At 37.5% G+C, this 16294-nt stretch overlaps 1 protein-coding gene across 1 annotated transcript in view; it reads left to right on the top strand.

Moving 5' to 3' along the window:
* The window catches only part of LOC126474399 (cationic amino acid transporter 3-like), a 147107-nt gene that overhangs the window by 70328 nt on the left and 60485 nt on the right, over positions 1 to 16294 (top strand). Inside the window, exons 6-9 of the mRNA XM_050101868.1 lie at positions 8722 to 8877; positions 8952 to 9076; positions 9274 to 9371; positions 10283 to 10422. Of these exons, the coding sequence (XP_049957825.1) occupies positions 8722 to 8877; positions 8952 to 9076; positions 9274 to 9371; positions 10283 to 10422 (519 nt within the window). The remainder of the gene's footprint in view (positions 1 to 8721; positions 8878 to 8951; positions 9077 to 9273; positions 9372 to 10282; positions 10423 to 16294) is intronic.

Below are 16294 nucleotides of genomic sequence, written 5' to 3'. Positions count from 1 at the left end.
AGCAGTTTCTGGCAGTGGAATACTCAATATAGCCCCTGCTTTCTCCGGTAGTGGTAGTGATCCCTTAGTTGAAATCCAGTGGCCTAAAGAGGTAACCCCTGTCTGGCCAAAAACACACTTTGAGGTGTTCAACACTACTCCATATTCGTCAAGACATTTAAATACCTCTGTCAGGTGCTGGGGTCACTGAAAAGATGAGTATATCATCAACATATGCAAAAAAGTATCAATAAATCTTTGCTACATCTGGACAGCATTTCTCAATCCAAACATCATAAACAGGCTTTCAAACAGACCAAATGGCATTATAACAGCTGCTTTCGGAGTGTCTCTTTCGGCAACAGGAATCTATGTATATGCCTTTGAGCAATGTAATACGCTAGCCACCTGTTTTCGACATAATGTGTAATTATAATCTCAAGAGAGGAGCAGCGTACTGCTCCAGTATTGTCCTAGCATTCAAGGCTTGGTAATCACCACAAGGATGCCATGAACCATTCTTTTTTGGCACTAAATGAGAGGTGACGACCAAGACGTACAAGATTGGTGAATGAAGCCTTCCTCCAACATTGTATTAAATTGCTCCTTGGCAACAGCATATCGATCAGAAGAAAGACATCTGGGTCTACACAAAATCAGAGGGCCTGCGGTAGTATTGATATAATGTACAGTGTTGTGACATACTTTTCTGGGGCCTCAGGAGGCCTTGTGATAGCCAGGAATTGTTCTAGAAGTATGGTATACTCATCACTCTGTGACTAGATCAATTTGGCATCATATACTGCCATGCTACATCAGAATCCATTGGCAGATAGTCCCATGATGTTGTCTATTAGGTGGGCATTGGTGACATCCGGCAGCAGTTGATAATGCGCTAAGAAATCAGCTCCGTTATGTACACCATGGTGAAATTTCGCTTCAAGGTATGACGTAATCCCATGTCCAATACGATGTGCTGCATTCCATATGTAGCGATGGTGGAATTATCAGGTGTGGAAATGCAAAATAAGGTGGCTGATTGATACTTGTGTAACTGGGTCCATGGCAAAATACTTAAGTCGAAACCCATGTCCACCAAAAACTTGCGTCCTGCCTTGTGATCTGTCATAAAGAGATGCAAGGATGGCGGCTGACAGTCTGGAGTGATTACTTCTGCCTGTCACTTGCAACTGAGAAAGATACAAGGCAAAGTACACTTTTACGCCTGATCTCTGAATTTCCTGTGGTACCAACACATGTCTGTCCAGGTTGAATCTTCTGCCATGGCAGAGTTCACTGAGAAAGAACTTCTAGATCTTCTACAGAATCACCCTCTAGTGTACCTGAGAGTAGTTTGCCCATCTGCTTACTCATTGCATTGACCTTGCTCATGAGACTGTCGTAATCTGCTCATGTTACCACCAAGGTGCTATTACACACCATCATAATGTCAGGGCAGGGGGTCGGCATGATCGTGTCTTGAATTCGATCTGTCAGGTATGCAACAGCATCTAGCCACATGTCCGTTTGCTATGCTATAATGGCCTTCACCTGCGCTGGCAGATGGCTGCTCCACAACATGCATAGTAATGTATCAGGCACTGTGAGTGCATCAACCTTGCTTCTTAAATGACAGAGGTACTGTGATGGTTTTCTGTCACTGACATCCTCTTGTGTGAGAACCTGCTGTACTTGTTCTCCCTGCGAAGTGGACACTCTTCATATTAATTCAGTCTTTAATTTTGCATATGATTCCATGTTCAGAGGTGAAGTTATAATATCTTGAACCTCAGCTGCGTAGCGGTGGTCCAACTGACTGACCACCAGTTTGAACTTAGTGGAGTTGGTGGCCACTCTAGCACAGAGGAAACTCACTTCCACTTGTGCAAACCATGATGCTGGGTTGTGGGACCAAAACAGTGGTAGCTGCACAGCCAGTCTTGATATGGTTGGCACACCAATTTCTGATCCTTGAAGTTTGCTGCTAACCATCTGTGCTGCTGATTTATTCTCTCTCTACCTCCAATCATGTTGGGCTCACCACTGTCCCAAGTTGTGTATGTTGTACTTGCAATATCATTATCGTGTTCTTGTGTGCAGTGAGAATATGATACGCGTGATGCATAATTCTGTTCAACATTCTATTTAGACAAGAAGTTTATTTTAAGCTCACATAACAGCAGGAAAAACACTATGAAATATTTCCATTCCAACGAAAATTGCCAGTTTTTAGGTAACTAAGTGAGGAAAACAGTAACAGAAATACTAAAAAAGTCAAAGCAAATAATTAAATTCTTGGAGCATGCAGTGCAGCATGGAGAAAGCATCTCATAGCACTCCTGGCAGTCAGCGCGCAAACCCTGTTGACATCTGATGGCCAATCAGCTGATTAACTGACATCTGTTTCAGCTGATGCCTGACATCGCTACAAAGCTTTTCTCTCCCTCAACTATTTTTATGCCTTACACTTCTTTCCATCACCAAACTGATGGCTCGATGTATCAGGCTGTGTCCTACCAACTGATCTCTTGTTTTAGGCAAGTTGTGTCATAAATTTCCCTTTCCTCCAGTTCAGTTCAGTACCTCCTCAATTGCTATTAAATCTACCTATATAACCTTCAGCATTATTCTGCAGCACTGCATTTCAAAATCTTCAATCTTATTCATGGCATAATTGCCAATTGTCCATGTTTCACTTCCATACAAAGCTAAACTTCAAACAAATACTTCAGAAAAGAGTTTCTAACACTTAAATTGATATTACACATTAATAAATCCCTCTTTTTCAGAAATTCTTTCCTTGCTCTTTCCCGTCTGCAATTTGTATCTTCTATAATTTTATTTACTATCAATTATTTTGCTGCTCAAACAACAAAGTTACCTTCAGTCTCTCATTTCCTAATCTTATTCCCCTAGTATCATCTGATTTACTATGACTACATTCCATTACCCTTCTTTTACTTTTATTGATGTTCATCTTATAATCTCTTTTCAAGACACTATCCATTCCATTCTGCTGCTCTTCCAAGTCATTGGCAACTACAGTGTCACTGGCAAAACTCAAAGTTTTTATTTCTTCTCCCTATACTTTAATTCCCTTTCAGTTTCTTCATTTCCATCACAGCTTGCTCAGTGTACAGAATGACTGATGTCAGCGATAGGCTACAGCCCTGTCTCACTCTCTTCTCAACTATGGCTTCCCTTTCTGAAAGTATGTCGTATTTATTTTATGTACAGCATAAACAGCAAACCTGAAATTCTATTTTAAGACAGGATTTTTGGTTATTGACTAAGAAAAATTTACAAACTGAGATACATTCACATTCCTTTCAAGATAAGAAGAGATAGTTTGGAGATATTTGTTTACTTTTTCAACTTTGTCATTAATTCACAAACTAACTTCACTTAAAACAGTTTACTAACTGTAAAATAACCCATAAAATATAATGACATTCAAGTGACATAGCAAACAAAACAATAGAATAATATAATAGGAAAACAGAGAGTAAACAAAGATCATAGGCTGAGCCAAAGATGAACTCGCATGGAACCTTCACTTGCACATAGCACCACATGATACCCACACACTGTGCAGTAGCTTGCATAAACTTCACTAATGCCCCCATTAGTTTCGCTGTTACTTCTCTTTTAATTGCTGTGTTGTTCAGATCAATTGACAACAGTTGTGTAGTGGTAGCTGCTAGTTTCTTGATAGTAGAATCTGACAGCCATTGTGGCTGCTCCACTCTGCATGAGTTGGTACTAATGGTTCACGACCTGTGGTGATTACACAAAAGGCAGGATTAAGTCAGTTGACATTGACGTTGACAGCCATTGGTGTGCCCATTACAATGACAGTGAATACTTTGTTGTGCCTGATAACTACACAGTATCATCCATCTTAGGGTGGCTGAAGTGGCTTGTGCACTGCATTATGTTGGATGAAAATGTAGTGACAGTCACATAGCTTACCAAACACAAATGGGTGGAGTTTCAGATTGCCCTTGGTGGCACTGGACATAGGTGTCATATCTGTGTGTGCAGTTTGTTGTGGTTCTAATCCCAGTGTGCAAAATATTGTTCAGGAAGGTGATTGCCTTTTGACAGAACTTGGCAGTCACAAATGGCAACATAGCAATGCAGCTGGACAGCTGATGGTGATAGTGCAATGCAGTGGAGCAACAAGCTTAATGGTTGCATCAACAAATCATGTAATTCATCATTGTTGTGTTGCATGAGAAGTTCAAAGTCAGTTGCTTCAGAAATAGATTATATGCACAAGAACATGATAGTTGGCATGCTCAATTCTCCTTCAGTGGGGATGATGTTTGTAGCAAGTTGACTGATGAAATCAAGATGTTGAAGCTGTCATGGTGAAGGTTTCTTTGGGCACTGTTGGGAAGCATACAATAGTGGCTTGTGATCCATCACCAAAATGAACTGCTGTCCCTCCAACATGTCTCAGAACTTTTTGATGGATGCATGGGCAGCATGCAGCTCATGGTCATAGGATGACAAATTTTACTGTGAAGGTGATAACTTGTTTCTGAAGAAGGCTAGTGGTTGCCAGTGTCCATCCACACACTATTGTAGTGCCGCATCGATTGCGGAGGCAGAAGCATCAACCATCTCTGCTACTTGTCCTTGTGGTACTGCATGCACCAAGAGTGCTGCTTCAGCGATGGCAGTTTTCAAGTCAGAAAATGTCATTTCAGTTTCTGGTTTCCACTGAGGTTTATCCTTTGGTCTTGGTTTGCCTTGTATGAAATTTTTTAGTGTTGTAGCTAGGAGGGCATGATTATGGATGAAATAACAACAAAAGTTTGTGACACTGAAAAAGTATCATAGTTCCTTGACTGTTGTAGGTCATGGAAAATCAAGTATTGCATCTACCTTCTCTTTTCATTGCCAAATTCCTTGAGCAGTAGTAGTACAGCCAAGAAACAGTAGTAGTATAGCCAACAAACTGAATATCTGATGCCCAAAGGTAGGCTGAGTTGGTTAATAATGAGCCCATGCTTATGTAGATGGTTAGAGAGTTATCACAAGTGGGACAGATGCTCAGATTCTAAGTGTGAAATGACCAAAACATCATCTATATATACAAGGGTTGACTGAGAAGTAATGCCTCCAACTCCTCCCAATTAATGAAGGCGGAGGCATTACTTTTCATTCAACACTCATACAAAGCAATAATCCAAGTTACATGTAACCTCGTCCATAAATATTTGGAATGTCCAAAAGGCATGTGGGTGAATTCAAAACAACCCAAAAGCCATGCATACAGCTGTGTTGGTAACATCATCTTTCTGTAGACATTGGACATGGAATCCTCAGTGTGTGGTATAGGATCTAGACTCATTCTTGCATTTAGCTGTCAATAGTCTCCACAAGGATACTATCCACTGTCCTTTTTTGATATAATATGGAGGGGGGATGCCAAACTGCTACTTGACAGGTTGCAGATAACCTGTGCAAGCATGGATGTGAATTCTTGTTTAATCACTTTCAGTTTCTGTGGCGTTAAATGACATGGTCAAACAAACAGGTGGCCCAGGTGTGGTCAAAATTTTGTGCAAGGGAGCTAACATAGGAACCTGATACATGATACTAGGAAACTCTTTCGTAAGTTCAATAAATGGAGTATCTCCAGTTACCACTTATCACCCGGATGCCAGCATCTTCCACATGATGTACTAGTTGTCTGCTAGCTAAGTTTGTGTTAGTGTCCAGCAGGCGTTGATGCCAGAGGTTGGACAAAAGTTGATAAAATGGTAGAAAATCTACTCCTAATGTAGAATGTGTGATGTCTACCATGACAACATGAGAAACTGCATCATAGGCCTAAGTTTAACACTAATGCGGTACGACCATATGTAGCTGTTGTAAAGCCATTGACTGCAAAGAAATGGTAACCACCACACTTATGAGGTGGCAGATGGGCAGACAGGTAGCCTGATACATCTGCAGCCATGTCTACTAAGAACTGTAATTTTGTATCTTGGCCTGTGATAAACAACCAAAGGCTACCATTCGGAGCATCAGTGGCTGTCATCACTCAGCCTCTGTTGTGTTTTCCTTCTCACAAGGTGGGCTACACTTCTGTGCCATGGGTACCAACATACTTTCCAACAATGGAAACTCCAGACAGGAATGTCAACAACATAGGAAAAGATCGACTGCTATTACCGTATAGAAGACATGTCAAGTTGCAGACAGGAATGATTAAAAGACCCTCGCATATAGCTTTTTGCCACAGCCTTCATCAGTAAACCAAGATGCACACACACAACATTCACACACACACACAGTAGCAAGCACACTTCATGCATACACAACTGCCAACTCCAGCCCGGGATGTTGGAGTTGGCGGTTGTGTGTGTGTGTATGAGGTGTGGTTGCTTACCTATGAATGTTAGCGGCAACAATTTTGTGACACAATAATGTATGGTAATGGAAATACTTCTAAGATCTTGTGGTAGGATGTCATTCTGAATTGGCTGATCCTGTATGAGGGTCATTCCATAAATCATGGCAACTGTGGTAAATCTTGTGATAAAGTGACAACATGAGAATTCCGTGATGTGCACTGAGCTGGTATGGCAGTGTGTATCTGAATCCCAACATAAAATAGTTCTAGTACACGTGATTCTTCAATTTCTCCAGGCGTATTTTATGATGAAATAAATGTACATCTACATGATTACTCTGCAATTCACATTTAAGTGCTTGGCAGAGGGTTCATCGAACCACAATCACACTATCTCTCTACCATTCCACTCCCGAACAGTGCGCGGGAAAAACGAACACCTAAACCTTTCTGTTCAAGCTCTGATTTCTCTTATTTTATTTTAATGATCATTCCTACCTATGTAGGTTGGGCTCAACAAAATATTTTTGCATTCGGAAGAGAAAGTTGGTGACTGAAATTTCGTAAATAGATCTCGCCGCGATGAAAAACGTCTTTGCTTTAATGACTTCCATCCCAACTCGCGTATCATATCTGCCACACTCTCTCCCCTATTACGTGATAATACAAAACGAGCTGCCCTTTTTTGCACCCTCAGGTGAACAGCCTGATATGAGTGTGAATAGGACAAAATATTTCAGCAATCGACCTCATTGCCATCATCAGGTGCACTGATGTACATCAGTGTAGTTTCAGCTCTCTGAGACTGCAGATGTGTATGCAAGTTGCACTTATGTGTGTGTGTGTGTGTGTGTGCGTGTGTGTATGTGTGTCTACTGCTGACAAAGGCCTTAATGGCCGAAAGCTATGATTGTGTGAACCTTTTTATTGTGCCTATCGTGACTCAGCACCTCTGCTATATGGTGAGTAGCAACTTTCCTTCTCTCGTATTGTTAACAGATCTTACCCTCCCACACATCACTATTAAAATTCTCTGTCTTTGCAAAAATTTTGGAAGCTTCAAGATGCATGAGATATACAAAAGAAGAACTTTTTACTTATCTTGATTTTCTCTTCTTGTTGTTGGGTCTAATTCTTGTTGTGTCTTGTTGCAGCTGAAATTTTATAACATTCCAGGTTCGTGAAGATGAAATAACTGATGAAGATTTGCCTGTTTGCTTTGAATATCTTTTTATTTTATCACGCCGACTTAACAATTTCCACTTGTATCATGCCACAAATTGCATTATTGGCATCACAATCAAAAACATGTCTGATTCCATCAGAGGCATGCCCACCACTATGAACTTTCTGTGGTACTAACCATATTCCAAAGAGTTTACAAAGTAAAAGAGTTTACAAACTTTCTTGACACAAAAAGAATCTTTACTAATTTATCGCATTATTTTATAAATGGGTCCAGAATTAAATTTAATAATTAGTGTTAGATTGTGCAATTAATAATATGAATTTTAAGTATACCAGAAATTTTGTAATTTCAAATATTTTTAAAAGAAGAGTAATTTTAACTGCACATACAGAGTACTAACAAACTGATTTCTTTTTACATATTTTAGCCTGAAACATAACACATCATATACAAAATCATATGAAGTTCTTTTAGTTAGGCAGCTGATATAATGTTTACCCATACAAGAATCAATAGCATAAGCGGAATGGGTTATTTCCATTGAAACAAGGTAATTTTATAGGAGGGTGACCCATTATAGACTCAACATTACTGTCAAGGTGCAAAGCATCCACAAAACTTGTGGCATATTAATTGACAGAATCTGCATCACAAGAGACCTGTTAATACATAATGTCAAGGGTAGTAAGGTAGGGAACGAACAAATCAGAAGTGTCAACAGATAAAGTGAACATATTGTTGTTTTTTTGTGTGTTTAAGCTAATCTGAACGTTGTATGTGCACACACACACACACACACACACACACACACACACACACACACACACACACACACTATATGAGTACATGGCAAAGAGCACTGGCTGGATGCACAATGCTTATTGCGCTAAGCATGTGTGTGCGTATGTGTTTGCATTCTAGCTCGTGAAAGGGTTTACTCCAAAAGCTAATAAGATTTTTTTCTTTATTGTGTGTGCCTGATGACAGCTCCATGCTTCTGCTTTTCAGTGAGTGGTATCGTTTATTGCTAAGGTATTTAGGTTCTACCAGCATTTTCCTACAAAACAATACGAAAATATTTTGCATGTATAAAGTGATAAATATTTTCTCATACTTAAACATATTAACAATATGCTCTCAATATTATAGTGTAATTCTCAAAAAACTTTTATTCTCTTTAAAGGTAACATAGATAACTGGCAAATACAAAAGAATGAAATACCTGACAGTTATAATGGTGGTGAAGGTGGATACGTACCATTTGGAATTGCTGGAATTATCAAAGGAGCAGCAACTTGTTTTTACGCTTTTGTTGGCTTTGATGCTGTAGCTACAACAGGTGAGTAAAAGCTTTGCTAGTGATGTTGCCACAAAATTCAGTTATATGTCTCATTAACATCTCCTTTCTTTCAGGAGAGGAAGCTCTAAATCCGAAGCGAAACATTCCTTTGTCTATTATAATCTCGCTGTTTATTGTCTTTTGCTACTACTTTGGAATTTCATCAGTGCTTACCCTCATGCTTCCATACTACCAACAGGTACAACTGGTTGAGTATTGTTTTATTATTTAACAGCTTATGACTGTTTCTTGTCCTCTAACAATTTAATGTGACTGTGAGGGAAATATGAAATATAAAAAGGTGTTTAATATTTTATAACCATGGGACTAATGAAACCAGTTCTACTACAGCCATCAGAAAGTATACTGAATAAAATGTAAGATTTTCTCTCTTAGGATACGAGTGCCCCACTATCATATGCATTTCAAGAGGTTGGTTGGGACTGGGCAGCATGGATCGTAAGTGTGGGAGCAATATTTGGTCTTGGAGCAAGGTAGGCAGTAAAAACCTGCATTGCGTTTTTCTCCTCCTTGCAGTTATTATTATTAGCTTACTTAAAAGAAGCTTACTTAAAGCTTAAGAAGCTTACTTAAAAGAAAAAGTTACTGCTTTTTATAGGCTTTTTACAGTTCATACATTGATAACTATATTTTAATGGAGTGAAATATAAAATGTTGCTGCTTACATTTAGATGGTGATAAAACAATTTGTTGCTTGCATCTAAGTTGTATTGCTGCTGAAAAATGACATTGGTTTTTAAATAGACATTAGAAATCATTCAAAAAAATTGTAATTGCAACTAGAGAGAGACAGATTATGAAATGCCATCCAGGGGAATGGTGGAGACAAAGATGTTTTCAAAAGAAATTTTAGCCACTGGAATGAAGAAATGAATGTTGATGTTTTATATCAGATTGACAGTGAGGACATTAGAGACAGACCGCAAACTCATGTAGTACCGTGATGGGGAGGAAAGCTATCTGCTTCCTTTCTTCCCGCATCCCGTCATCTTCTGAAGCCACGCAACTGATTTAGGGACACCATAGGAAAGCAAAATCATGATATCCAAACTGGGATTGGAAACCTTATGAATACCAGCCCAGTGTGCTAGTAATTGCCTCATGACACTTGGTCACTGAGATTGAAGATATCATGAGAACCAGCAAAATCTAAGTAATCCCAGGTAGATGTTCCATGAAACAAATTTGCAGTTCCAGACTTTACATACATTAATTCGTTAGATAGTAGCAATACAGCTTAAAAAATAGACAGATCTGTTAATTTTTTCCCTACTTACAACTGGCCATTGAATGGCCATTTAAAAAAATTAAATTGCTCAAACTGTAAATTAGACAGACTGCATTTTAAGAGAATGATTTAGATTGTTGATCACATCTGTTTCAGCTTCCTTGGAGCAATGTTTCCACTTCCACGGATAATCTATGCTATGTCTGAAGACCGTTTGCTTTTTCCATTCTTGGGAAAGGTACATCACAGATTTAAAACTCCTTTCATTGGAACCATTTGTGCTGGAATCATCACCGGTATGACAATTGGAATATCAACTCTGATTCAACTTTTTTTTCATGTTGCCCATATCATAAGTGTATGTAAACAGCAACAGTTCATTCTGCAGGCTTAATATGTGTGCCCTTTGAACATATCTGTAGTAACTTAAACAATTATGTCCAGTTGTCTGCTGTCATCAGTTCTAGAATGTCATCATTGTGGTGTTCTTAGATTAAAACTGCTGAAAAAGAGTGATTATTAACAAAACATACCAAGTATAAATTTATTAGTACAAAAAGAAAATGGCCATTTGCCAAAGTTGTTAAGTTCACAACAGAGATAAGCCAACAAGAAAGTGCAACTCTCACTACTACCAGTAGATACCCAGCTGGTTCACAGCAAACAGTTCAAATCTATGTCTAATATTATGTAATTTGAAACAACTAAAGGTGGCCTACTAGTACCAGAAGCAGAAATTAATGGCCAAACACTAAATCAAACACTGTGTGTAAAATTCTATGGGATCTGACTGCAAACAAATTAAAAAGGAGTTGACACACAGATAAACTAATCAACAGGCAGAAATAGAGTAGCAGAGTGGGGTTATGTAATATGTATAATGATCTGTAATAAACATATTGTTCATCATAAAGAAAGAGAGTGGAAATCCTCACAAGTCAATAAGAAAATCAAAAACCTATCTCACTATAAATGCTTACAAATTATCAGGTTATCTAATTCAAGGATTGAAAATTACTTCTAGCAGCACAGTAATTCATTCATTCATTCATTTGCCGATTGTGTTTTGTAAATCCTATAATGGTGAAAACCTCCATGGATGTGGAATGAGGCAAGATATATATTTACAGGCAGAAGCACTCACTGTTGGTTACTTTGATAAAGTACACACACAACAAATTATGACTAGCATTAATCTATTCAAACTCATAATTTTGGTAATTACTTTGAGATTACTTTGTACGCGAGGACAGAAACAGCTTCTTTGAAAACAATCACTGCTCCTCCTCCTTTACTACTCAGCCGATACTTGAAACAAAGCATTTATGTAACTCTACACAAACCACTGTCAGTTGGAAAAGTCAGGATCTGTGTAATAGAAATATTAAACAATGGAAAATCCAGAATGGAATAATGATAGTATTATGATAAGAATATATTGCTACTCATCATGCAGAGGAGACATTGAGTTTCAGACTGGCACAACAAAATGACAGCTCTACACTTGAGCTTTCAGCTTCATTGTCAATAATACAAATATTATATCAATGAAAATAACCAATTTTTGAAAATGTAATATAATATAATAAAAATATTAGAGTTAATCTAGGATGGCAAGTCTGGCCTTGGCAGCCAGAGACTGTGGTCATGTTTGTGTGAGTTGTGTTTTTAATGTGTGTGTGTGTGTGTGTGTGTGTGTGTTTTGTCTAATTTTGATTAAGTCCTTTTTGGCCAAAAGCTTTGTTAAGGTATTCTTCTGAATGTTTGGGGTTTTCCACTTTCCTGGCTAATATCATCTGGGAACTTGTTACAGACTTTTGCACCAGAACATAAAATTCTATTCTGAACCCTAGAGAAGGAAGTACTGTCTATATGGAAATTATTTCTACTTCTAGTATTGTGACTGTTAATTGCTTAGTTCATCCTAAATTAAGTCTTGTTACTAGCCACAAATACCATTAGGCCATATATGCATTGGCATGTACGTGTAAGAATCCATATATCTCTGAGGAGGCTTCTACAAGATCTTTTGTTTTGAACTTTACACAATATTCTAGTTGCACACCTTCATAGAATATTCTCTTTGGTTACAATGTCCCAGATAATTATGCCATAGAGTTGAGTGAACATATGAAAAGTACTCTAGCAATATTGCCTGCAGATCAACACAGTGAGAAAGAGATTTCTGAGCACAAAGCAGGCAGAACTGAGCTTTTTGGTTAACTTATCCACTTGCTGGTGCCACTTTAGTTCATTACCTGTCTGGATACCCAGGGACTTCATAAATTGAACCTCCTCCAGCATTTGCCCATTGCTCTCTATTCCTGGTAATCATTTGGAATTACATGATATGAGTTGTTGCAAGATTGAAAGTTGAGGTGTCGGCTGTAAGCCAGTAATAACTTGTTCCATTATCCTCCTGGCTGTGTCTGGTATAGTTGTGTATGGAAACTTTAACAATATGGTTGTATCATCAGCAGACCTCAGGGTTTTGAAGTGCACTCCAATGCACTGTGTAAACCATGTCTGTAGAATGGCAACAGGAGTGGGCAATCATCAAACTATGCAGCACACCATATTTAATGTTACCCCACCCTGAATATAATCTTATCCCTGTTCTCTCACTTGCTAATGTGAGACTCTGTTTGACATTGTTAAGATATGACTCCATATAGGCAAGGGGAAAATTTTTAATGACGTACTATTTTAGTTTACCTAGCAGTATTTTAAGACCTACACAGCCACAGGCACTGGCACAGTCACAGAAAATAGCAGTTAGCAATGTGTTGTAAAGCTGGATGACATATAGTAGTGGACTGTAAACAGGCCACTGTTGTTATAGATGTAGGTTACTAATTTCTTTGAAAAATGCTGATGTATTCTTGTAAATATTGAGGTACCATTACTGTCCAATTCTGAGAAGAATGTACATGGCAGGAATGCAGCAGTGAGTTGTTTGTGTGCTGTGATGTCCTCTGGAGTAGAGGGGCACACACCATTCTAAAAAGATTTTCATTAATAAAGTTATGTCAACATTGTACCTTTGACTGACTTGAGGAAGTTTGAGTGACATAAATATATTTAAATGTCTCACTTTTTCAGCATACTAAGACCTCTAAAATACTATCAGTCTGGCACATTGTATGCTACTACTAAGACAATATTTTTGATCATGATACATATTTGATTTTATTCAGTTAAAACTTCACCAATACAAAAGCCTTATTATCTGTTTAAGGAGATGTGATGTATGCCTGCATGATTCACTAGAATTTTCCACTTTGGCTATCATGCTGAATATAACAAAATAAAAGGAAACACTTCAGCATAAACTGCAAATAATTAAATGTAATAATGCTGATACTGAACTCTAGTAGTAAGAAAAGCATGAAGCCCCACACCACCAATTGTTTAAAAGAATCAAACTCCCATTTGTAAAACAGCTTCAAATGTCTGATTACTATACAAATGAATTAATGTCTTACAGGTTTTATGTTAAGCATGTAAGTGAGAAAAAGTTTAGAAAATATTGTAAATTATGTTTTGGAAGTCACTAAGTGCACTTGTTATCAAACATTGAATGACTGTGTTCTGGGTAATCTGCACTTCATTTTAAGCAAAAGCTAGTTTTTCACACATCTTACTACTTATGAAACCATGTCTCTTGAATTATATGTTGCACAATAATATAATTTTGAGGTATATGCAGTGACATATTTAGATACCATCTATGAAATGTGTTGCAAATAGTGTCAGTAGTAAAGAAGTAAATGATTAAAATGTCATACCTGATGCTGAAGTAGTTTTACTGCGTGAACAGCAAAAATTAAAAAGTGATAAACTTTCTTCTTTTAATCATTTTGATGGTATCAGTGATGAAAAATTTCATAAAGGTTTGAAATTATGTGTAAAGTTTGTTGGAAATCATAAAGTGATCTTATTCTCAAGTACCGGGTACATATAGGTGCGTAATTTGTGAATTAGTAAGTTACATTTTGCAGGCTTTAGCACAAATGAAATTAAACAGTGTAGTGATAGTTAATTGTTGATGTAGTTTCTAAGAGTGGCTTCTCTTTTGCTAATATGTACCTTGACTCACTTCATGTCCCTCAAGATTCTCCTCCTTATTGAGATCTGTGTAATTTTACGACAAAACAGTATTTTATGGTATACAGACCAGTGAGAACTACACACCTCGAGATCATTGACACTATCCATCTTGAGGAAATTAAGATAACAATGGATGCTTGCAGGAGCCCTGTGCAGAAGCTAGGGAGTTGCAATTGCAGTCCAGTTGTGGCTTATTGCAATTTGTCACTGACGTGAAATCTTAAGGAAGTGGAAGCCATATGTACATCCTGGATTATGGATATCACAGTAAGGAACCATAAACACCTGCATTTTGTCAGATGGTCAGTTTATTGTATTTGACATTGAAAAAAAAAATTCCAATGTGCCATACATAAGTTGCACCTGCTGGGCAAAGAATACAATATGTTATTATCAATTAATAAAACAAAGGTAATGGTATTTAAAAAAGTTGAGTCAGTCAGATCAAAATTTGTTGAACAAGTTAATGTTTTTAATCATTTAAGAATTCAAATAAATTACCAGTATAACAGTATAATAGGCAACAAACTTCATCAGTTTCAGTTTATATGTGGCATTATTAACAGAACTTTAATGAATGGAGTTAGAATGGAAACAAAAATAGTGTCATAAAATAATGGCTGTGACAACTCTGCTGTACAGGAGTGAAACTTGTGAAACATGAGTTCTCACAAGAGCTGAAATGGCATTTCTAAGAACAGTGGAGGACTGCACATACCAAGACCCAATTACAAATGAACAAATTAGAGAAAAACTAAATGTCAAAAGGATAAACAATACAGTAGAGTCACAGAGAAACAGGCAGAAAGAGCAATCCTGCAGTTATCTGCCCCTCATGTTTCGCTGGATAGTACCTTCTGCCAAGCCAATTTCAAACTGCAACAACAGTCCAGTCTTCACCTCAAAGTACTATTGTATCTTCTCCTAATCAACCTCAGTAGTGATGTTTTCCTTTCTGTCGCAATCTACCTCTCCCTCACATCATTTGTTGATTGTCACTGTCTTTATGGTAACTCTTTTAATAAGCTTTGAGAGGAGTATGATTTACTATAATTTTTTTACTTATCTTGTTTTCTTGTAGTTGGCTCCAGTTCTTCATGTCTTGGGGCAGATTCTTAAAGCTGAAATTTTTGAATTTATAAGTTCTCGTCGTTCCAATTGATATAATAAATTTTGAAGTAAGCCTGTTCAGATTTTTAATTTTCTTCACAATAATTTATTCTCTCACATTTTTCTACACTGTCTTTACAATTTCCACATCAACAAAGCCAAAAATTAAATTGTTATTCCAAAATACAAAAATATGTCCAATCACATCAGAGGCATGCCCACTACTACTTCACCCTGCGGTTATAACAACATTCAAAAAGGGTTTACAAATTCTGTTGACAAATAAATTTCTATTAATTTATATTATTACCTTATAAATGAATCCAGAAATAAACATAATGAATAGCACCAAACTGTGTAATTAATAACAGAAATGTTAAGTGTGGCAAATATTTTGTAATTTCAAATATTTCTAAAAAAAATATAATTTTAACTGTACATTCAGAGGTAGTACATATCGATTGTAACAAAGAAAATGGAGTGATTTCTTTTTACATATTTTAGCCTGAAATATAATACATTGTGCACAAAATCATATGAAATTCTTTTAGAAAAACAGCTGCGACAATATTAACCTATTCAAATTCAAAAATATATTTTTGGTCTCGACTACTCCTGTTGAGGAAAGGTAATACTAGAGGAGAGTGGCCATTTTTTTCCAGCTCCCTGAACAGCCACATGATCAACCATCACTCCTCTCCTGCAGACCAATTTGGGTCAACCTTCTAAACATTCCTCAGCCTTCACCAGTGCCTCCCATAACCATAATAACTCGCAATCACAAGAGCCTACCACATCAGTGCAGTGTTCTCAATCTCTCATATAAGACACATTCCTCTCCTAAATTATCTTTGCTATCCAAGGGTTTGACTCTCAGCCCTAAACCTGTATTTAGTCATGCTGCTTTGATGAATGACTTTCTTTCTTTCACAGGCAATGTCAACTGCA

This window comes from Schistocerca serialis, chromosome 4 (assembly GCF_023864345.2).
Source record: "Schistocerca serialis cubense isolate TAMUIC-IGC-003099 chromosome 4, iqSchSeri2.2, whole genome shotgun sequence".
Lineage (NCBI taxonomy): Eukaryota > Metazoa > Arthropoda > Insecta > Orthoptera > Acrididae > Schistocerca > Schistocerca serialis.
This window is presented reverse-complemented; position numbering and strand designations above follow the sequence as displayed.